At 33.6% G+C, this 24,441-nt stretch overlaps 1 protein-coding gene across 1 annotated transcript; it reads left to right on the forward strand.

The window, feature by feature from the left end:
• On the forward strand, positions 1 to 24,218 carry LOC141818519 (telomerase reverse transcriptase). Its single transcript, XM_074706006.1, has 13 exons — positions 1 to 309; positions 3,945 to 4,031; positions 4,116 to 4,301; positions 5,478 to 5,603; positions 5,652 to 5,802; positions 6,022 to 6,242; positions 7,540 to 7,666; positions 10,257 to 10,395; positions 11,758 to 11,893; positions 20,181 to 21,392; positions 21,774 to 22,438; positions 22,590 to 22,862; positions 23,945 to 24,218. The coding sequence occupies exons 1-13, from the start codon at positions 1 to 3 to the stop codon at positions 24,216 to 24,218; spliced, it is 3,906 nt and encodes a 1,301-aa protein (XP_074562107.1).
• Positions 24,219 to 24,441: the final 223 nt, after the last annotated feature.

The raw sequence follows: 24,441 nt of genomic DNA on the forward strand, positions 1-24,441 counted from the left end.
ATGGCGAGGAGGAGGAGGCAAAAGCGGCGGCGACGCGGCTCCGCTCCGGTGGCCCTCCGCATCGTTTACCGCAACCGTGTGAAAACCCTAGAGAAGGCGATCCTCTCACTTTTGCCCCATCCCCCGTCTTCCCCTGCCGAGTGCTCCTGCCGCGGGCGGCGTTGCCTGGGTTGCGACTCCTCATCCTTTCTCCTCCGGAAGGAAGACCCCGTCGAGTACCGCTTCCTCTTAACCCGTTCATTTTGTGTCGTTTCCTGCGAAGCACCGGCTCCGCCCAAGGTTTTCTACGATGATACCCCAGTGAGCTTCGTAAGTTGTTACACACTTAGTTCTCTCTGATAGTTTGTATTATGTGCAATGATTGTTTAAAATGGCTTTCATTGAGGATTTTGTTTCTTCTGACCGTTCAAAGACCGTCCACAAATTTTGACTGAAGAGATACCTTTGTGTCGGACAGGTGTGTATCTTTGTACCGTAGGAATAGATGGATACATTTGTTGGACAGCAAATTTTAAGAAAAGAACCAAAAGGTTCTCCACAGTCTTATAGTAGCACATCGTCTATTTTCCAAAAATTTCTTCATTTAATTTCTAAGTATCCATCTTTCACCAAGCTTTCTTCGGGCTGTTGAAGGCATGTGATTTCAGGCTTATTCATGGACTTGAATTAATCAGGCGTGTGCATCCCGTGCCAAACTGTGTTGGACTAGGCCAGCCAAGCTTGACTTGGACAATGGGTCGAGTTAGGCAATAGGAGCTCAACCCGTGTTCCAGATGGGGCACTACCTAGAGCTGGTTCATGCTGGGCACGACAGGATTTGCATTGTGGTCAATTTTATCCTAAGATTACCAATTGACCTTTAAAAAGTTCAAAAACAATTCTAAAATTTTCCTATGAATATCTAAGATTTTTTTGAAAATTCTATCTTTTCTATTTTTCTGTGTTTTTAATATTTTCTTTTTCTATTTTTAATAATTTTCTTTTTATATTATTTAATTATTTTTATTTTTTAAATTAACTTTTGGCTCAATGAACCTAAGCTTTAGTTGACATGCACACTATTAAGCTACGCAATGTCACAAGTCATCCTTGTCGTGGCCTATGCACAACGTGTTTTGCCTAAACCAACATGACAGCTAAATGGGCCAACTAGGATAGTGTCCGGCTTGAGCACAACTTGTTGGCATCACTATTGTTGTCATTCAAGGCAAAATATCTGAGTTATCTTCTCCATTCTATGGTTCTTAGTAATCTACTTGAGGTCAAATGCCTCTTCTTCCTTTCTTTCCCTCTTCTTAAATTTTCCTTTCATTTTCACTACGTAGAGTCAAAGGGGTCAATAGGCATGTCTCACAACATCGTTCTGCAGGTCTGTAGTAAAGGTGATATTAGTTGTATCCTTGAGGTATGAGGGGACAAAGTTGAACATGCACGAGGGTTGGAACCATGTTTTAGGCCCCATTAGGACAGTGGGTTAGGATTTCCATAATCTTTTAATGAAGACATTTTGCATAATTAGTATCTTCAAAATTTATATTGCCCACCTAAGTTTTTTTATTTGGTTCTAACAGAACTCACTATGAATTTAAGGACCTATGTCCACCCACAATTCCTTTTATGAGGCCAACAAATTGCAATGATATAGAGTAGGATAGATGGTAGAACTACATAATTAACAGTAAAAATAGGCTAGGCCCAGGGTAGTCTTTTTAATAATTTTTTTTGATCATGTGTACATATCCTTTATTTCAATTAGAAAATCACATATTGAGTATCAATTGCTGGAACTAGGAATGCCAAGTAGAGATTAATCCTATTCCTAGTATATGATAATTGTGGTATATAAGCGATTTCAATTACAGTCTTGTCATGTGAACAAATCCAATTCACATTATTATTCTTAGTTTCTATCTTTCCTTATACTCCTCATGATAGAATCCATGGATTATTTTTGTATGACATATTATATTAACCAATTTTTATTTTGTGATATTTATGGTGCTCACAAAGTATACCATTTTTTGCTATTTCTTTTCTTTAATAACATACAACTTTGATTTTGAGTTATGAAGAGTAATGATCGTGCTACAACTCTTTTACTGATTGTCCAGTTAACCTAAAAGATTATCATTTCTTTTCATCAAGCCATTTTTACCACAAGTATTTTGGTTGGCTACATACTCTAGGCAAGATTGTATCATTAGTAAATACTGGTAATATACTTTGATCATAAGATTTGACATTTTCATCCATACTAGTGTTACACCCTTGGGGTGTAATTCCACATACATAAAGATTCCCCTTTGTAGTCACAATCTACTAGTGTAAGTAAGAAGATCTTGTATAAGAAAGGAAAATGCTTTAAGTAAATTATCTTTTATAAAAGAAAGGACATTATGCTGTGTATAAGTAAAAGTGTTGAATGATTGATAATTATGCAAAATTGATTATTTGATAAAATCAATTTTTAGCACGTCTTGGGACTGAGTATGCTGAAATGAACTGAGATCTCAATACATCACGCTGCTTGCAAAATGGAGTTCTAAGGAAAACACAGTAGAAACCTAAAATATTTAGTAGAGAAACATGAGAGATGTATATGAATTACAATATTAAATAAGAGCTTAAGGAATATTTATTATAATTAATAATTTAACATTAGGACTTCAATTGAGCATATAATTAACATTTGATTTTTATATCACTTGTTAATGACCACACATATATTTATATTCACTTTGATTGATTTATATATATGTTTAAAGCAAATAAATTTACTAAAAAGTTAACTATTGGAGCCTTGCCCACAGTGCTATTTGTATCATTTGACACGTGAATATGAGTTATAAAAGTTGACACGATTCATTTACACTACGTGACAAGACACACAATTTTATGTGGTTGGGTTTGAGCTAAACATGTCAGGGTTTACCCATTTATAAATATATAGATATTTAATTATTTATATTAGTTAATTATAAATATTAATCTAATATATAAGTTACAAATATATAATACAATAACATATATTATAATATAGATCATATAGATTATATTTCTAATTTTGTATTACAAATAATTCATATGTAGTTTGTATTTAAAATTTGTCTATGTTTTTTAAATGGATCACATCACATGATCCGGTATGATCCATCTACCATATTTGATTAAACGGGCTATAATTGAGTCAACTTGTCGATAAACGTGTTAATTTGTTTATAAATGGGTCTTATGTAGGTTGAAAATTTTTACCCATTTGTTAGATGGGTTGGCTTCCGGTTTGGTTCAAAAAGGTTGTGGTTCAATGAGATACAATCCTTTTATGATTTGCCAACCCAAATTGCCACCCGACATGGGTTGAATCCCTTGTCGATGATAGTGATACTGTAGCACACTATTATGTCACAAGTAACACATGTGATATAGGCTGAACCTGCGTACCTTGTGGGTGGGTAGAAGCCCTGATCTTATGACTAGGCTTGTGGTGGAGACAGTAAATATTCCAATTTTTTTAAGCTTATAATCAGAATCAAGGTAGGAGAATGACACCACTTAATGGGTAGGAGATGGAGAACTTAACTAGTTTCACTCCTTATTTTGAGGGCTTCAAGTCTATAATGGAAATCTGATCAAAATAGTAAATGGAGTTTCAACCCTTGATTTATGAAGTGCCCAAAAGAGCTGGGCCCCTTTCCTTCTCTTTTGAGGTGAGATTATGAGAATGTATTTTTTTTAGTTAATGCTTTAGATAGCTTGCAGAAGCGTAGTGTGTAAAGTCCTATGCTGCATGTCAATAGGTTCTATGATTTTGGAAGACATTTATTCTTGTCTAATCATCTATTACTAGATGTTTTTTTATGTACTATTCACTCTTCAGGCACTGCTCTGTTTACAACTTATAACTGTTTACCTTGGTTTACTGAATGGCTGCATCCTGATATCAGGAGAGCCTTTGCTGCACTGTCAGGAAATCTCTTTGCACTTCTACCAGTTCACTTTATAATCCAAGTTGGGATTGGCTATTATCCAGAGTAAGTATCCAGTTACCAGTTACTGTTTCTTATTTGGTATAATTGGTTACTTGTTTTGTTAAAATGATCCACTGCGATGTGCAGATAGGCAGCCAACTTTTGCTATTTCTCCTACGATTTTCGTCAATTTTTATCTCTCTTCAAAGAGGAAGTTATTATCAGATCACAGGGCGTCAAATGGACAAACTCATTAAAAAATCGAAATCCATGAAGAACACTTCATTATCACGCAGTCAGCAACCTGAATTGCCTGAGGTCACGCAAGACATGGTATGACTGACCCTCTTCTGAAGAAGTGACATTTTACAATACAATCTTCGCACACTTTTCACAACTATTCAAACTTCTACTGTAATTGCACACTTTTCCCAATATCTTCTGAAATATAGTGACCAATACCCATGACTGCAGGTGATTTAATGCATTGGAGGATTGGGGTGTTTAAGGGGATGGAAGAGAGAATCAGTTAAAATGTGTTATTTTTCCTTATGTTTTTTTATTCTACTTCTCTGCCTCTCTTCCTCTTTCCTCTCAATTTCATTTTTCTACCTTTTTTTTTCTTTTTCACTCGGGATGGTATTGTACTATGTGTTTTTGTTCATCTTGTCCTTGTTTAAACCATTATTTTTTTGTATCATTAATTGCATTGTTGTGGATCCTAGTAGACTAGTTGGACTACTGTTAGACAGTTGGAAGATTGATCGAGCACTAACCACAGATTTTGATCAGTCAATACTAGTTGGCTTTGACTTGGACAGAATTTAATCCTTTATCTCTGACCATCAATTTTCTCATGGTATGAGCAAAAGATGAGAATTGTGAATTGAAATATTTAGTCACGTTGCACACTATATTATCTTGTCTCAACTGCATTGATAATTTAATTAATTTAGTTTGTGAATGATGTGAACTAGATCATAAGAAATCACCAGTATCTGAAAATTCTTAGTTAAGCAATTAATGATTTTATTGACAAAAAAAAAATACAAGAACTGTGAATGCAGATATTTGGTCTTGTTGCATACAATATTCTCCTGCATTGATAAAATTTAGTCGAGTATAGAATGGGGGTGATTGCTGTGAACTAGAACCTATGATATCATCTGTGTCTTATAATTCCGAATTTGTTGATCAAGATTGATCAACAGTAACTGTGGTAATTTTTAGTCACTTTTGGTCACTAAAGGCTTAAATTTTTTTTGGTAAATTCTGTACCACTTCTCCATACTCTGGCTTCTTACATTAGTCATATATAATCTATTTTATCAGAGAGGATAAAATGGCTTCCATGATGATGTTTAGATTTCTATATTTGCCTTAACGACCTATATCCTACCAATCAAAAATCAAAGGTGAATTCTTATGTATCGTGAACTTATATACCTAAGTTTATTTGGAGAATTCAGGCTTTCGTACACTTTTTTATTGATTTCTCTAATGATCTAGGCTTACACTAAGAACAGACTGAAGAGAAAGCGATGTGAAATTAATCAAAGTTCATATGCCAGGGTTGATATGCTAGATCCTGATACTTCATCTATTAGTACTTCTGGCAAAGGTATACCCAACTCTGTTAACCAAACCACCATGTATAAAAGTTTGAAGCATTTCAATTTAAAGGAAAATCCGCTGCAACTTGCTAGTGACATTGGACCCAATTGTTCTGATAATCCCAATAATTCTTCTGGAGTATGTTCCATTATGAATCCCAGAAAACACAGAAGATTATTCAGTTGGCAACGTGGAAAAAAGGCTAAGGTTCTTGAACAAAATATATTTGCTGAGAAGAAAAATGATATCTCAAACTTGGAACTTCAAAATTCTGTTTACTATGATTGTCAGGCTTTACAACTACCTGAGATAAATGCTTATTTTGCATGGAATGATATGGGTATTATGAAGAAGTCTGTATTAAATTCATCAAAAGATAAGGAGATAATTAGTGACAAAATTTCCCTTTACATGCCTTCTGAGGAGTTCTGCCATGCACACATAACATCACCAACTGAGACACTTTATCCTAGTCCTAGATTAACAACCAGTAATCAGTTTAAGGGGCAGCCTGATATTGTTCTGCCGAAGTTATCTATACAACTTCAATATTTGAATAAATTTTCACAAGTTGAGGCAACATATGATAGTCAAATTACACAAAGTGACCTTCCAAGAGATTTTGGTTACCCGAAGAAGGATCTAAATCTTCAAAAGATGGTTAGTTTCTGCTTTTTCAATCTTGTCCTGTTTGAATTTTTATTGTTGGCTAGAATCTCAAGTAACATATGCATTTCAGTATGCTTTGTAGTGAATTTTTATTATTTGCTAGAATCTCAAGTAATGATAAAATAAGATAAAATTTATTTAAATATAAATGATGATGATATAGTAGGGGATAGAGTTTAATGATGTAGGAGGATCCATATAATCGACCCCACCTAGTGAGATAAGACTTGGTTGATATTGTCGTTGTCGTTATTGCTAGAATCGCAAGTACATTTACATTTCATTATACTTTGTAATGACTTGGCTATTCATACTTGTAATTGCACTAAATTGTTTATAACCTCTGATAGTTGAACTCTTCACCTACGCCTATATTTGTGTTGGATATTGACACTTTCAATGGACACCAATATTCTTATTGATTACATGTATTTTTTTTTATTAATGTCCATGTCTGACACTTGTTTCACATCCATGTTGTTCAAGTGTCTGCTGATTCAGCGGAGCTTGTATTTCCTTGAATTCCATGCATGCTTTCACTTGGAGTGTTCAATTCCCAAATAGCTAGCCAAGTCAGCATCAGTACCTCATTTGAATCATTAAGTTTTGTACAGTGTGAAAGGAAAGGAACTTTTGAACCTGTTTGGAATTACCTACTCTCACATACAAGTCAGTCTAGCAAAAGGTTGCTCATTTCATAAATAGGTTGCAAAACAAAGCAACCTTTTGGTAGATTGACATAGACGATATCAGAATTGAAATGCAAGCCGACACACCATGTCAAGGCCTTCTTGGTTAATTTAAAAATGATCTCGGAAATGGTTTAAAAGGGTTATTATATTCTCCTAATTCGCATGCTAGCTTGCTTTTCATGCAAAGAGCTTAGCTGTTCATAGAATTTGTTAAATTGAAACACATTTTATATCGAGAATGTAGCCTAATATATTTGGTTGCTAAATTTTGTCTATTGAATCTGGTTATTCCTGTTATATAATATCTCATTGAAAGCAACACAACCATGCTTCATAGTTTGTACAAGAAATGTTCTTCATGCTTTTTAATTCTTCTGTTAATTTCTAAGGCGTGCAAAATTAAGCTGAGCTGTAACTGTATAATAATAATTACTTATATTTTCATCTATTGCTGGGACTCAGTAATTGTTGTTGCTAATGAAAAAACTGCTTCTATTCATATGTATTCGGTGATTGACTCACATCAGGTGTTGGAATAATGTTCATCCATGTCTAGTTGCACTTTGTGCTTAATTGACTAGTAAATCTATCAACAGATTCCTTCCATGTGTTTTTATTGCTTGATGATGAAATCTTCACAAAAGGTGGAAGCTAGAGATCAAATAAAAAGAAGCTACATCTTCTACAATAGTTCCTCAACATATTCAGTTTTCCCTAAACCCCGTATCCTTTATTGTGTAGATCCACTACAATCTTTTAGAATATGTTATTTCTTTTTGCTGAGAATTTTGGTCGTTTTTATATTGCAAGGTTCTAATATGTTATGATTTTTTTATTTTTTGTTGTCTTTATGTTTCAACTCATACAAGTGAAAGAATTGATGCATTAGTTCTATCAGGCACTTAGAATCGACCATTAGTTCTAAATGCTTAAACTCAGGTTGATATTATAAATTTTCTCTATTAACTCATAATTCCCTTGTAAGTCTAAATTTGGGGTTCGCAATTTCTCCCACTCAAGGCTAGGCTTGATGTTTGTGTCAAGTATTAAAGTTCATCTCATGCTTTAGAATCATATCTAATGAGAACCAATGATACACCACCATCTCACAAACAATCCTGTCACTACATGTCTCTAGGATTAGGTTTGCTATGATGCCAAAATGTTACAAGTCTTCTAGACAAGAGAACTAGCCTGTTGATCATATTAACCTCACAAGCCTCTGCATGGGACTATACTGGCGTATTATGATTTATAACTGGTGCCTAGGTTTATTATTTTTCAATCTTTTATCTTTTTACTATTTCTGTATGGTATTATTGGAGTAGGTATTGAGATTAAAAGGAAATTTTCGGTATTTGAATTCTAATAGTGAACAAATAACCTTGATAATCATGAAATTTTTTACTGTAGCTGTTTAAATGATATGATGAAGATTCCACTGTAGCTGTATAAAGTGGTGGTTGAAATGAAAAGAAGCTTTGGAGTCTTGTATGGTCGCCACATGCTCCTTAAATTTGGGAAAAAAAATTGATTGTGCTAGAATTGTTAGGAAACAGTATGTGAAAAAATTATTGAAGGGATGGGTATTTGGATGCATATGCTTGCTATATAATTATCATTAAATTTATTACCATGCTATAGCAATTAGGTGTAGCTCCTATTTATGATGAAAATAGAGAGATAAGTTGATATGATATGCATAGATTTAAAGTCTACCAATCAATTCTAAAGTTTGAGATGTTGAATCAATTAGTGTAAGGGGTGAGGAGTATATGGAGGTTATAAAAAACTCTAGTTAATGGACCAAAATTGATTTAATTGATCTCAAAGGTAGTAATCATATAACCTTAGATAAAGCTCATCGGAAGCATAAGGTTGATATTGCTGATTCCAACTACTTGGAACAAATATCACATTAAGATGATGATTTGAATTCTTAAGATGTAAATTATTTCCAACTTTGATTTTGCTACCTCACTCTCACATTTTTATCCATTGAGTTTTACTCTTCTCCTCTTAACTATATTTCTCATAGTTGCTATTCTGTTCTTTTTATGAGATTCATGTGAACCTAGGCATGTACTTATGCTTGAAGAGATAAGTGATTTTGGCGAGGCTATTTTTTTCTGTTTCTGTTTGCTTCAACATTCAATCTGTGGTTTAAACAGTGCAATACCAACAGTGGGGTTGGTCTATCAAATGTGTGCTTTATTGTTTTATTTAGTTATAATTTCAAACAGTCAAAGCTCAACTCACACCAGGATCTAAATTCTAACAAATTTCTTAATAGTTCTGAGTTTCTGGCTTCATTTATGAAAAAGTCAAAAAGCTAGATATCCTTAGTATTTAACTTGAAAGTTCTCCTTTACACTATATCTTAATGTTCTTTTATGAAATCAATGAAGGGGATAGTCACACAAGACTAGTTCTTTTATGTTCAATGAACTATTTTAGAACTTTGTATAATCAAGTGGGAAGTCAATAGTCAAAAAAGTCTGGTCGTTGTTTTCTCATGTGTTTTCCTATCTCAATATGTTAGGCAGGAAACACTTATAAATATGTTGATTACCGTATCATATTAAAGTGGGTCCATTGCAAATTGCGTTATTCAACTCAAAGTATATATTAATGCAAATAAAAATTTCATTTTCTCAAAAGAGGGGATTTCTAAACTCAGTGCTATAACCTTGGACAAATTTAATATGATGATCTAGAGACGAGCATAGATTGGATAACTGAGAAACCGGTGTCTGATTATGAGTTCTTTAGAATTGCCAACTGCCAATTTGTTTACTTAAAGAACAAAGTTGCATGTCGGCTGATGATATCATTTATTGACAGGATTTAAGCTGCATGACTAATAGTTTGTTGTAAAATTTATTTCTTATTTAGTGTGCATGCACTTTGGCTGAGCTGCATTATTATGTTGTTGAGTATGATTTTGAGGATTGCAATTCTTTCTTTCTTTTTTTGGATAAGTAAAAATTTTTTATAGCTCAAATCAAAGTACAAAAACCGGCCTTTAGGAGGTCCTCATGTCGGACGAAGCATCAGAGGATTGCAATTCTTTCTACATTAATAGGTGAAGGATCTGTGCTCGTGATCAATGATGGTTAGTTAGTTGACTCACTAGAAAGGATATATTAATCACCAGTGATGAACTTTGAATTTCTTAATAAGTTGCAAGTGCTTCAAACTTATTCAATTAATTGCTTGTGGCATATGATGATTGCAATGCTGTTACTTTGGCTACTGGATATTGTGCAGTAATTATATGTTGGAAGAAACTTGACTTCTTGTTGACATTTAGACATCCTTAATCAATTAAAGCCAAATAATTCTGGTGCAATTACTCTAATGAAGCATATTTTTGGGTTCCCCGATGGATGCAAAAACTTTGTAACCTGTCTAGATTCTGGTTATGGCTGTGCATTGAAGTCCCAATGCTTGTAAGTTCAGCATGCTGCGTAAGCTACTTTTTCTTATTATCTTTAGTATATTGTGACTTTCTGCTTATCTATTAAAAGATACCAGTAAATGTTTGGATTAGCAACCACAAGTGTTTTGTCTGAGTGCTTTGGTATATTTGGTTTGTTGATTTTATTGCACATTGGAAACAATTTCTTACCAATTTGGAATTAGGTATAATAGCTAAATTTAGCATGAACTTTGAGATTATAATGAATCTAGAACTTTTCTATTCCAAAAGTTTATTCTCATAATTTCTGTTTTGTAAAGGATCTAACACAAAAAAAAAGTATGATCAAATTTTTGCCAATATTTCAAACTAACACTAATATGTGGCATCATCTATTAATATATGACTGCATTGTATTCTCTAATGGTCAGACCTCTCATATGCTAGTGTTCGAACAAAATTTAGATAAATGAAATAATTATGAATATTTTATTCATTGTAAAATTGTTTTAACAAATTATGTCTAAAATTGTTGAATCAGATGCCAGGTGTTATTTATCAAAAAGTGTATGCAATATATTAAAGTTGAGAATGTGCTAGATTTGAAAATAAGATTTCATGCTAAATTTATATTCAGATTAGATTTTTCAAAAATAAAAAAGAATATCATGCTAGTAGTTAAAACCTCTAAATTTTCTGCCAGATTTAGCATGTGTGATTATCCCAGACTTTCGATATGTAGTCCAAGACTGGTAGTTAAGAAGCCTCTCTATATTCTTTTGATCTTTATTGAGTAGCTTCTTTCTTATATTTGCATTAAAATTATCTGACTTCATAATGGTTGCCTTTGTTATGCTGCCCTGGATGTGCCAAATCTTTTTTAATTCCTTTGTAGTTGTTTTGGATGTCTTGTCTATTGTTCCTCTTTTATGTTTTAATTTCATCATTTACTTTGATGCATGTACCATCAGTTGTCACCCTGGTATTAGCTTATTGAATTGATAATTGCAAACTCATATCCTGCTAATAGAGCCTTTGGGTTGAATCTAGTAATTATTTATTTATAATTTAGTTATTATAGGGCTAGTAGGGACTAGTAATAAAAAGACAAGACATCTGAAGCCTATCTTACAATCTTTGCTTCCAATTTCATTGACCAGCTATGGAGATGTATCATCTATTCATCTTTGAATTATTTAGATACATCTTTTGTTACAATATATGGTTCCAATATACTTAGGCTTTGGTTTTACTTAACAGTTAAATTAATTCCACATAAATAATTTATTGTCTTGTTAAAGCGACTTCTTACAATTTGTAAGGCTCGACTCTGGCTTCCTATTGTACCTTTATCCATTTTTTTTCATGTCATAATATTTCTCTTGATTCTTAGGTATCATTCACTTTTACACTCTCTAAAGTCTCTTATACGGAATGCCCAGCGTTGTCAGCGTAATAGGCTGCTGTTCAAACATTGCCTTCAGATTTTCGAAGAGCACACTGGGGATGATAACAATTCAAATTCTCAGGTTTGCTTTTTGAGAATGCTTCTGTTAGTTTTGAATTGTAATTCACATAATTAAATCCAATGGTTATGCCAATGCTAATTGGATAAAGGGTCAGCATCATTTTTAGTTGTCTTATTAGTGTAAGTTGGGTATCTCTGAACGATGGCATTTTATCTTCTACTACTAATTCTGAAATGGGCATTTATGTCTAATTTTTTCTGTTTAATATTCTTGATCAGTGATGTCATTCTTTTCTTGTTGATGTGTGTTTAACTCATATTGGAACTCTTTATCTACCCTCTCTTCATTAGTCTCATGCACTGAACTTCAATACCACATCTTGTTGTGCCACCACACTCCTATTGACTACTTGTAAATTTTTTTCATTGGTTTATTTAATACCTTTGTTAGATTTTCCCTCAACCTTAATCAACATGTCTCTCCTCATTTGTGCACTTGTCTCCTTAAGTACTTGTAGTGAATGCTATGGAATGACTTCCCCTACTTGTGCTCACTGCGGGATCTGTCATGCCCCACATAAGTTAGGCTTATCAAGAGGTAAACTTTGCTTAATGCAGGTGGTGTATAGAAAAGTTGGAGCAGAACACAATAAACTAACACATACCTCAAGGAAAATTCGACTCAAAATGCAACTGCCAATGATCACCCTACACCTAGAAATAGGCCAAGGAGAGAAATGATAAGAGAAACAATTGATTTGCCACCTCTTAAGAGATCAAGTTGGTTTGCTATTATTAGCTATTTTACTACAAAATATTGAAACTTAATTTTTTTGGAAAAATAAATTTAGCAAAAAATATCACTTCAAAAAAAATAGTAGAAAATAATTTTGTCATAATTTAGTCTCACTAATGAAACACAAATGAGGGAATATAATCTTCTTCCTCTACCTATCACGACAAGGAGGATTCCATCTATACAAGAAACAAGCTCCTCATTCGTAACAATATTTATTGTTGCATCATAACCACAAAATAACAACACTAAAAAAATACACAATCGAACTAAACTTTATTATGTATTTTGAAAAAAGTAACAAAAATAAGTGGACTCATGCTAACAAAAATAAATTTACTAAAAATAAAAGTATGTAAAGCAAATGAAACAATTAAGCATCGTGCAACATGAAAATAAAGTGACATCAAGACACATTTCAAAGGCAATTGCAATAATTACCAATCATTTCTCATTATATGCTCTTTAATTTCTCTTGAGTAAGTTCACATCTCCGTCTCATATTTACTTTTTTATTTTCTTTACTATTATTCATCTTTATTGTTTTAAAATATCTACTCAATTGCATAAGAAGTTGTTCTAATATAATATGATATAATGATAGAATCTAGTCCCACATAATGAACTAAAGGACTAAGGTCCCTCTAGAGCGCGAGGTTAAGGCCCAATAATATAAGTATATCATCATCAATTTTACTCGTGTTTCTATAGAAATTACACGTTATCACTAGTTTCTAAAAGCAAGCTATAAGAGTTTCATTGTGCTAATTTCTTCTGAGTTATTCTAATTAATTATAGGTATTAAAACTGTATTGTTCCGATCAGAGATTGAAACTCCGGCATGACTTTGAAATTTTATACTTTGGTTTTGCTTAGATTAGAAGTAAAATTCAGTTCTTCGTGTATGGTCCTATGTGGCTTTAATTTCGGTTTGAGGTAAATGGTTCTTGAGCAATTGTTTGAGGTTGGAGTCACTATGCTCGAGGTTGTTAGAGTCTTGTTGGGCCTCTTCTTCTCTCTCTAGCTTTCATACATTAACATGATTAACAAGCTCTTAGAAAGTTAGAACAACTCAAAAAAGACACTATTCATGATGTCCTTTCTTTAATGGTAAAGGTTGATTTCATAGACTTCGGAAAATTCATTGACAAGAACTTGGGAATCATGTGTTGGCACACAGTGAGAGCCAATGGAGAACATAGATCACCCTATGTTCACATTGCTTCTCATCAAATTGTACATGGGATCTGTCCATGGATTGTGGAAGCTTCTAGAAGAGTCTGAATATAGCAATATTTAAAAGCCTAGGTGTATTTGACTAAGACAACTATGTGGAAATCTAATTCTGGATGATATAATTGCCATTAACTTTGTTATATTAGCTAAAATTTAGTGGATCCACCAACAAACAAATTCACAAGGATGAAGTCAAAAGGGTCTGTGTTGAGATGTGTATAACTCAAATATAATTTGTCAAATAATGAATTCTCAACTAGAATCATAAAAAGTTTATGTTTGGAGTTTATTAAGTGGCAATGCATGCTCCTACTGGAAGTAAGCACCGAATGACGTGCTTGGTTATTTGTAGTATAATAGCAAGTTTAACTATTGCTCTTATTGACCCAACAATCAAATGTGAATCTGCAATATCAGGGAGTTTTGGTTCACCTATACAAATGTGTTGTGTGGTCGCTGTGAGTATTAATCGTAAACATTTATGAAAGCATATAAACATATTGCCATAATAGTGTCATGTAGCATTTTAGGCATCTTAGAATAACCAAGCAGAATACACTTCTTCACTTTGCTATTTTGTCCAACTTTAAGAGGTGTTGTTTAAGTGTAAATTCTAGCCTTGAGGCATCCATGGCTAAGCAAAGGAAAAACAAGTGTGCCAAAGAACTAGTAAAATTGTTTTTATTTTGAAAAAGATGGGGGCTTGTTGGAAATTTTTAACTCTTGGATCATTTGTGATTCTCATAGTGGATTTTGGACCACATCTAGAGTTTTTAGGGAAATTAAGGCATTTGATTTTAGATGCTTTATTAAAGTTATCTTGACAAGGTGGATTTGGTGGGGGCATTTGTCCTGCAACTAATTGCTCTTTGTTGTGTATATCACTTATGAACAATGTGTGTGCATGTGTGGAGGGGGAAGGGTTATACTCAATACATATGAGTGATGCAATCCATCGTGCTGTAATTTTTCGATGTGCAATCTTGCACCACACTTACATGAGCGCACATTTGAAAATGGGGCTTACGTGGCACATGTATGCTATAGTAGGGCACTTTGTTATTGCACTTTACACTTCATACATATGCACCATCACAAGTTTTTGAGATGCATATTTGATTTATTACAATGCAAGAAGCAAACCTCCATCTTATACGCCAAGTGGACGACTAATTCACTAATGAATTCCGTACCAATAGGTGAATTTCGGGCCCAAGTAGTGTGTCCAATTGGCCCAACGTGTTTAGGTGAATTTATGCTTCAGATTGGTTTGAATAACATCATCTAAATGTCCAATAGGTCGTGATTAACTTGGGTGGTTACAATGTAAGAGTCACAATTGAATGAAAGAGTGTGAGTGGTAATAAAGTGTCTAGAGAGGGGTTTGGATTCATTTTCAATTCAATTGTGAATTCACAATATGCAACAAGTTATTTCTCAACCTTCAAACATCATTATTCTTCTTCCTTACAAATGAAACTTCAAATAGTGATTTTTTGCACAACACTCTATTGAGCGAATTTCGGCAAACTTTTTTTTTTTGATCGGTAAATATGTGAATATATATGAGTCAAAATGTACGATGCAGGTCTTGGGTGTCTACTCATGCCTGATACAGCATCAGGTCTGAGTAGACAACCAAAGATCGAAACACATGCATTTGTACTCTCTTGTAGATACTCTCTACATATATTAGAACTCCCTCAAACAAACAATTATTTGTTGCCAACCATACATAGTGTGTCATAAAAGAAACAACAAGTTGACGAGCCTTCACTAAAACTCGAGTCCCACAGTAGGAATGCTTGAAGACTCAAATCATCCTTCTATAGGTGGACATGCTGTAATGCATATGTAGTCACTCCTTGATCCGCCGCCATATCTTCATAACAGGGGCACAGCCAATGAAGAGGCGCTTTTGTGTCCTCATAAAACCCACAAAAAGTGTAGCTCTGGTCCTCCAAGTATTCCTATTTGGATCTCGTAGAGAGACTCCCATGTGCTATCATTCAGAGTGTTATTGCATGACTAGGCTATAAGTAGCTCCTCTAGATTGTGCTGGCCCAAGGCTTCTTCGGACTCGGTCTCTGAAAGAAGTCATAAGCCTGACCTACTCCTCCATCTTGGCAAACCAACAGGTCACCATCTGAACAATTGCCTCCGAAGTCCCAACAACGGCTAGTATGAGATCCTCTACATCCATCTCTTAATCAGAGGAGAATCAAATTGTTAATCCTTGGCAATGCAAGTTGAATAACAGTGGATGATTTCATTGTATCCTAAAGGAAATTCACTATACCAGTCACACTATTGGTGGTGGGGCCGATTAGGCCTTAAGGAAAGCTACTACACGAATCATATCGCTGATTACTATGAATCAACAAATTATTTCAATCTTCCAACAATTAGAAAAACCTATATGCTTAAAGGAAAAAATGTTGTATAAATATAACAAAAATGGCCAAGCCATTATATTATTAAGTGGGGTTGACAATATGGATCCTTCTACGCCATTGGACTAGATCCCTTATTATATCATCACCTATATTTAAGTGAATTTTATCCTATTTTATCGTTGTTAACCCAGTCTTCTTAAGTCTCACTCTTCCCCGATTAATGTGTGTATTTGTCACGGTCTCACATTGTCTAACTAGGGTATATATTAAATGTCTAAGTATATGCCCATATCATCTTAAACGTGTCTCTTGGAGTTTTTCCTCGATAAGTGCAACTTGATTTTCTCTTTAATGTTTTCATTTTTTATCTTATATCCATCATTATATGTCTGCATATCTATCTTAACATTGTATCCATGGATTGAAATCTCGAGCAGTATTGTGCGATACTGGCGAAAAATTTTATTCCGTCAACGGATCGGCATAGCACCGGCACAGGCATTCCGACCGGAAGATGCCTCCGGAGGTGTCTCACAGCCTCGGCGACGCTACCGGAGGCGCTGCCTGGGCTCCGCAACGCCACCGGAGGCGCCGCTGAAGGCGTCGTGTGGGTCCGGTGGCGCCTTCGTGCGTGTCACGATTTTTTTTGTTTTTTAAACTTAGAGTTTAATTAAATTTTAATAATCAATTTGTTTGTTATAGTTGGGATAATTTACATAGGCTTTATTAAAATTTATAAAATTATCTTATTATTTTTTAAAGTTTTTTTATTTTTAAATATTAGATTAAATTTTTTATTTTAGTTAATATATTTTATATTTTAAAAATATTAAAACTATACAGGTACGATACAATACGATACCGAAATTGTATCATTTCGGTCCGGGACTGAAACCTCAGCACGACTCGATATTTTAAACCTTGATTTTATCTCTGCGACTCATCTTTTGCTGTGTGCTCGCTTCATAGCTTAATATTGAATATAGCAAGTCTAACTGTTGTTTTGTAGAACTTCCTTTTAAGTTTTAAAGGTACCTTATCATCACAAAGAGCATTTGACATCTTCCTCCATTCCAACCATCTTGTTAGTATCTTATGTAAAACATCTCTATCAAACATCTTTTTGCAAAAATGATTTTAGATACATAAAATTTTCAGGTAGAAGTAACTCGCCATCTCTTATTTTAATAATTATCTTACTACATCTATTATTACTAAACTTAAATTTCATATATTTCATCTCTACTCAACTAAGCCTAAAACTTTTAACTTTCAGCTCACAAGTCATTGACCAAAATTATGTCATTTACAAACATGCACCATGGTAAATTATCTTGGACGCATCTAGTGAGTTCGTCCATAACTAGTGTTAAAAGATATAGACTTGGAATTGATCCGTGATGTAGCTCTATTTTTATAAGAAATGCTTCGGTTAATCCGTATGAAATATTCACTCTTGTGATTACATCATCGTGTATGTCTTTAATTGTCTTAATATATGTTACACTAACACCTTTTCTAGAATTATTCATATAATTTTCTTCAGAACTTGGTCATAAATTTTTTTCTAGGTCAATGAATATCAATTGTAAGTTTGATTTTTCTCAATACTTTTTAATCAGTTGTCTAAGAAGATGTATAGCTTTATTTGTTGATTTTTAGACATGAATCCAAATTGATTTTTGATCACCTTGGTCTCCTTCTTTAATCTTTTTATCACTTTTTCTCAAAGTTACATCGTATGACTCATTAGCTTAATGCTCCTATAATTGTTTTTTATATAGGACTAAAGCTCTTACCCTCCATTAATGAGACATTTTGTTTCGTTTTCAATATAAGATTGAATAACTTTGTAAGTCATTCAATACTCTGCTTCTTTAGGCACTTTCATACTTCTATTGGAATATCATCCGGTCTAATTGGTTTTTCATTTTTCATCTCATTTAGCGCTTGTTTGTTTTGAAATTTGAATTCTTCGATAAAAATTTAAATTTCTATACTCCTTGACTTATTTTAATTTCCTAAGCTAAGTTGGTCACCTAACCTTTTATTTAAAAGTTGATAAAAATATTCCATTTATCTCTCCTTTATTTCCTCATCCTTTACTATTATTCTATTGGATTCATCTTTAATATATCTTATTTGGATAAGATCCATTGTTTTTTTTCTCTCGCTTTAGCTATTCTATAGATGACTCTTTCACCTTCTTTTATATTAAACTGTTGATATATGGAAACCTTTATTTTTGACTGCACTTTATTGCTTTTTTAGCCTCTTTTTTGGCTATTGCATGAGTTTTCTTCGTTCTGGCAAGTATACAATAACTTATAAGTTGTTTTTTTCTTCCTTTGATTTCTCTTATACTTTCTCATTTCACCACCAAGATTTTTTATTTGGTGGTGCATGTCCTCTTGACTCCCCGAGTATGTTTTAGTCACTATTTTTAAAATTTGATGCCATCTTATCTCAAGTTGTATTCGAGTCCCTATGTATTTTTTGTAATATTTGTGTTGTTATCCTCTCCTTAAATATACTTTATTTCCCATAATATAACTTCCACCACTTGGTTTAGGAGCTATGCAGATTTTTCTTCTACTAATGTTATGCCTGAGGCACGTATCTAACACCATTAATCTATGTTGGGTGGTTAGAATTTTCCAGGAATGACCTTGCAATCTTTATAAATTTTTTTATTTCTCTTCTTGACTATAAGAAAATCAATTTGACTTATTATTCCCACTTTTGAAAGTAACTAAGTGTTTTCTCTTTTGAAAAACATATTAGCATTATAAGTTCATATCTTATCATGAAATTCAATATAATTTTTCCTTCTTCATTTTTTTTTGAAACTATACCCCCCATGCACCCTATTATGTTCCTTATTTCATACTTTTACATGCCTATTCAGATCTCCTTCTATAAAGATCATCTCATTTGTTAGAATTTTTGTATATTATCTCATCTACATCTTCTCAAAATCTATGTTTGGTGTTTTCATTTAATCCTACTTGAGGTGTATATATGTTAATTTCATTAATAGTTTCTTTTGCTACCACTAATTTAAAAGTATAATATTATCTCCCTCCCTAACTACTCCTACTACTTCGCCTTTAATAAACTATCTACAACAATACCTACTTTATTTCTCGTTTTACCTTTTTATATGTATCATAACTTAAAACTTGAGTTCTCTATCATTTTTGTCTTTCTTTTACTCATTTTGTCTCTTGTAAATATAAAATATTAATTCTTCTTTTAATCATCGTATTTACTATCTTTATTGCTTTGTCGGTGAGTGTTTCTATGTCCCATGTTCCTAATTTAAGACAATCCAATCTAGGATGCGAGAACTCTTGCATATTTAACAGTTTTCATGAAGATGTAACAATCCTTGCCAAAACTTGTAGTCAAACTTTGCAACGCGTTCTTTCCAGATAACAACCTAGCATTAGCGCAATAATTTGATGGATCCACACATAATATTTGTCTATATTTTAGCTTTGGGTGGCAACCTAATGCAATCCTCCTCCTTTATCTGGGTTTGGGGACCGACCTGACAGAGTTTATTCATTGTGGGCGGATTTAAAAAAATAATAATAAACAAGAATAGAGGAATGAGGGGAGAAAGAAAATTGATGTCAGAAAAATAAACACCACATTTTCTATAAGCACACAAGGTCCAGAAGGTATGTACTTTGAAGAATTGCACTCCAGGAAATAAAGGCTGCACAGTCTTCCTTGAGTAGACTACCATGTATTCCCCGATTTGTTTAATTCCCTTTGTGTGTTGTATTATGTTGCAAGTGACCTTATTTTAATTTCAGTGTTATAAGTTACATTTGTTCTGTTGTATAGAAGTAAATATTCTTCAGAAGTTTATTGTTGTAACAAGTACTGATCAGATTTCTTCTATCAAAAAGAAAAAAGGGTGGTCAGGTCCCCAGCAAGTTTCCTTGATTCAGATGTTTAGGGAGGCCCAATACTCAGATGTTGAACTGATTGGATATTATTCAAAGCACCATCAAGTTGTCTCCTTTATATGGGCTGTATGCAGATCTATAGTTCCTGTATCACTGCTTGGGAACTCTTCTTGTTGGAGAGCTTTACAGAAAAACATTTCAAAGTTTGTTGAATCTCACAGATACGAGACCTTTCATCTGAAACAATGTGTTGATAGAGTTAAAATATCTTCTTACCCTTTTTTATCAAAAGTTCTTTCTTCTCAGTGCTTTTGTAGTGGTAATAGTACATCTGATTCTAGTGAATGTGAAAGAATAACAGGCAGGGAAACTAACAATTCAAAAGGGATGGTGGTTGGAAATCTTTTCCTAAGTTGGATCCGTTGGTTTTTTTCAGAAATAATTGTGTCTATCATTGCTGCCAACTTTTATGTTACTGAAAGGGAGTCCAGAAAATATGAGTTATTCTATTATCCTATGCCAGTATGGAAAAAATTAATTGGACAAACCATTACTTCTTTGGTTGGTGAGAAGTTTGAGCTAGCAGATGAAGCGTTTATTAAGCGTATCATTGGTAAAAGATCATTTGGTTTCTCGAAAGCTAGGTTTGTTCCAAAAAGTAAATGTTTGAGAACTTTGGCAAATCTAAAATCATCATCCAGAGTAAAACATTCTAGACATCCTAAGTTCCTCCTTAATGCTATCAAACAAACAGCAGCAACACAGCAGAAAAATAGGTTTTGTCATGAAACAGAAATTCAGTATAGTTCTGTGAATTCTGTGCTTAAAGATGCACTCTCAATTTTGGGAGAAGTGATGGCTGAGAAACCAGAAAAATTAGGATGCTCTGTATTCAATTATAATGATGTCTATCGAAAAATTCATCATTTCTTAACTGATGTAAAACTTAGATCACAAAAAACACCTCAAATTTATATTGTTGTCGTTGATGTATTAAAGGCATTTGATTCCATTGACCAGGAGAAGTTGTTGAGCATATTAGAGAATATTATTGGCAGCAATGAGTATGTTATGAGAAAACATGCAAAGATATGCTATCAGAAGAAATCTTTAAGGGTCCTTTATAAGAACATTCCTTATGGCAGTAATTGCACTTCTGTGGTTGATCCTTCTGCTCAAATATCCTCATACAGCAACATTTTGGTAGATCAGGTACTTTATTTTACATTTTTCAGTTCTGGCTTGATTTTAGAAATAGCATGACCTCATGTATTTCTCATAAGTCATGTAATCTATAACTTTCCTGTTATGTTCATTATTATTATTATTATTTTTGTTTTATCACTTATAGATTTTTTTCCGTAGCTTGCTTCTTCTAGTCTGCAATATTTGTGGGTATGATATAATTTTATGTTGCTGGAACTCAAAGTGTTATAATTATGAGTCATCTTCTAGCAAAAGCGTGCACTTTTATCAGAAGACTATACTAATTTCGTTTGTTAGAATCGTTTATTTTGTTTTTTGTATACTTCTTTCATGTTTTTAATAAGAAGACCATATATCTGAGGCAAGTCAGGTTGCTAATGGTTATAGGAAAAAACTGAACATATTCAGAGAAAGGAGATTCTTCATCTTCTAAAAGAGCATTTGAAGCACAACATTTTGCAAATTGAACGCAAATTTTACTTGCAGAAGGTTGGAATATCCCAAGGCAGTGTGTTGTCACCCCTTCTTTGCTCATGTTATTATGGGGACATGGAAAATAAAGTAATTTTGCCATATCTTGAAATGAATAACCAATGTTTGGTTGCAACCAGTAGCAAGCAAACAAGCAATGACACTGATGGGGAGCTAGCCACCAATAATCTATCATATCATGTGCACAAAAATATATTGGATCTTGGAGACTCCAACTTGTTTGATTCTAATGAATATCGTGCTACAAAAGCTAATGCTCTTGCATTTGGTTCTAAGGATTTGAAATCTGGAGAAAATTTGTTATTAAGATTTATTGATGATTTTCTATTTTTGTCTACTTCGAAAGATCAAGCACAAAAATTCTTCAATCGAATGAGAAGAGGATTTCATGCTTACAATTGTTCATTAAACAAAAAGAAGCTTGGGACCAATTTGGATATGATGCAGAGTGGTCATTTGATTAAGAAAATGTACGCGGGTGAAGATGGTATACCATTTGTTACATGGAGTGGCTTGCTTCTCAACTGCCACACACTGGAAATCCAAGCAGACTATACAAGGTAACCTGTTGGTTATATTTTCTTATACAACCAATTCATTTCTTTAATTCCCGATGAGTAATAGGAACAGCCAAACATTGTACAAATGTTTCATATGTCTCTTTAATTTATGAAGGCTAGTCACTAATTAAAGCTGGATACTGTTAAACAGGTATTTAGATATTAATATGAGATCCACTATGAACGTGAAGGCACATACTAAGCCTAGCTATCATTTGAAGGCAAAGTTGTTTCACTTTGTGCAAACGAGATGCCACCCCATTTTTTATGACTCTAACATCAACTCTCCTGCTATCGTCAGTTTGAATGTATATCAGGCAGTTCTCCTATGCGCAATGAAGTTCCATTGCTATGTGAATAGCATAAAAATTGTGATCAAGTTGAATCCAAGTTACTTGCTGAAGATAATTTTAAATTCGTTCTGGTAATCTTCTATCTTCAAATTTTAATATTTCAACAGTTTTTTGGCTTATAATAATAATCCTGGATGTCTATAGATTTTTTATGACTATTCGTGTGTTATCCGGGTAACACATTTCAACATTGGAAAACTTTTCTTTAGCAAAATGCTTGTTCCTAATCTCTGAAATTTGGCCAATGTAAACGTACATTTCTGCGATCATGATGTATTAAAAAATGGCTTTCTACTCTTGTGCTATATAGATGCTTATTTATTCTTATTCTCCAAAATAATGGGGTTTTAAGGATATCTTATAAGGACAATTGTCTTTTCAAGTGAATGAAGTCGTTCCAATGGTGGGCAAGTGGGAGAAATGATTGAATAAAGTTGTTCATAGTTTATTCTTTGAGTTTGCAGGACAAGTTACTATGCCCATCCTTGGCATAGTAGGCCATCAATATAGAATAATGCCTCCTTACATGTCAATTGTCTTCCTAATGTTGGCATACTAGGCCGTCCTTATAGAATAATATCTCCTTTTCCTTTTGAATTTTTAAAGGAAAAGAGAAGATAGACGAAGGTTGTTTCACTGCTGTTAAATAATCCTTGCTCAATCGAGCTTACTGAAAAAGAGGGGTAACAAGAAAAACATTCTTAACAGTTTTAACTTGTAGGAATACATATTATATTTATGCCATCCATAAGTCATGAATCAGTATCTTGGCTTGCCCTCAGATTGTTCTCTTGTTATTAATTGTTAGAAAACATTCTAAGTTGCATAAGTGTACTAAAATACCACATTGCATGTTATCGAGCAGTAAAATGCTCTGTATATGGCTGCATATTGATCACAAACACACAACACATACACTGACAATATATGCATTATGTGCACCAATGTGCAATATAGATGGCCAGATATGTGACTTAGGCCAGTTCTGACAGTATTTGAAATTGTTATGAACATAAAACTATATAGGTTATGCAGATCACAATATTGTTAGACTTGGTTCAGCGATCTGATGAGGTTTTCAAATATTGTGCATTATACATTCTCCTGATAGCACTTGTCTTGTAATGAATCTAACTTGTCCATGTTCCACTAGTCGCATGTACAAACAGATCAGGAAGTTGATGTCTCGCATGTTGCACAGCTTCAATATTCGCCCATTGTTTATGCTTCAGAAAAAAGATGTGATTTGGCTTGGGCTCGCTGCATTTACTTGGATTCTCCAAAAGAAACATTCGCAACACAAAAAGCTGCTTTCACTCTTGAGGTCAAGGATGGAGACCTACGGAAGGGTTGAAGATATGTCATCGCATTTGAGATATGCAGTTGATGAGTCTCATTCTTCCTGTTTCTCAAAAATTAAGTTCTGATTTACTCCTGGTATCATTTGAAGTTGATTTCAAACAACTGCTCGTTTAGATTTATGTTCTCTTCATCTATGAATTCATTTTCCTTTGCATCAAATTCGACAGTAAAATGCTGATATGCCCCTGACATTGCTGAATTGCTCGTTTTCTATAGTGATGTTTTTGATATGCCACAGATATGCATTCGTTCCCTGTAGCATGATATTAATCTTTGAGTCCTTTGTTT

Source organism: Curcuma longa, unplaced genomic scaffold, assembly GCF_044706935.1.
Source record: "Curcuma longa cultivar G26 ecotype Majalengka, Jawa Barat unplaced genomic scaffold, ITB_CL_G26_1.1 contig_25175, whole genome shotgun sequence".
Taxonomy (NCBI): Eukaryota; Viridiplantae; Streptophyta; class Magnoliopsida; order Zingiberales; family Zingiberaceae; genus Curcuma; species Curcuma longa.

Excerpts from the sequence above, each read along its gene's own strand:
- LOC141818519 (XM_074706006.1), top strand. The coding sequence starts at position 1 with ATGGCGAGGAGGAGGAGGCAAAAGCGGCGGCGACGCGGCTCCGCTCCG. Across the intron at positions 7,667-10,256 it reads TTCAGTTTTCCCTAAACCCC|ACATCCTTAATCAATTAAAG; the intron begins GTATCCTTTATT and ends GTTGACATTTAG. Across the intron at positions 22,439-22,589 it reads ATCCAAGCAGACTATACAAG|GTATTTAGATATTAATATGA; the intron begins GTAACCTGTTGG and ends ACTGTTAAACAG.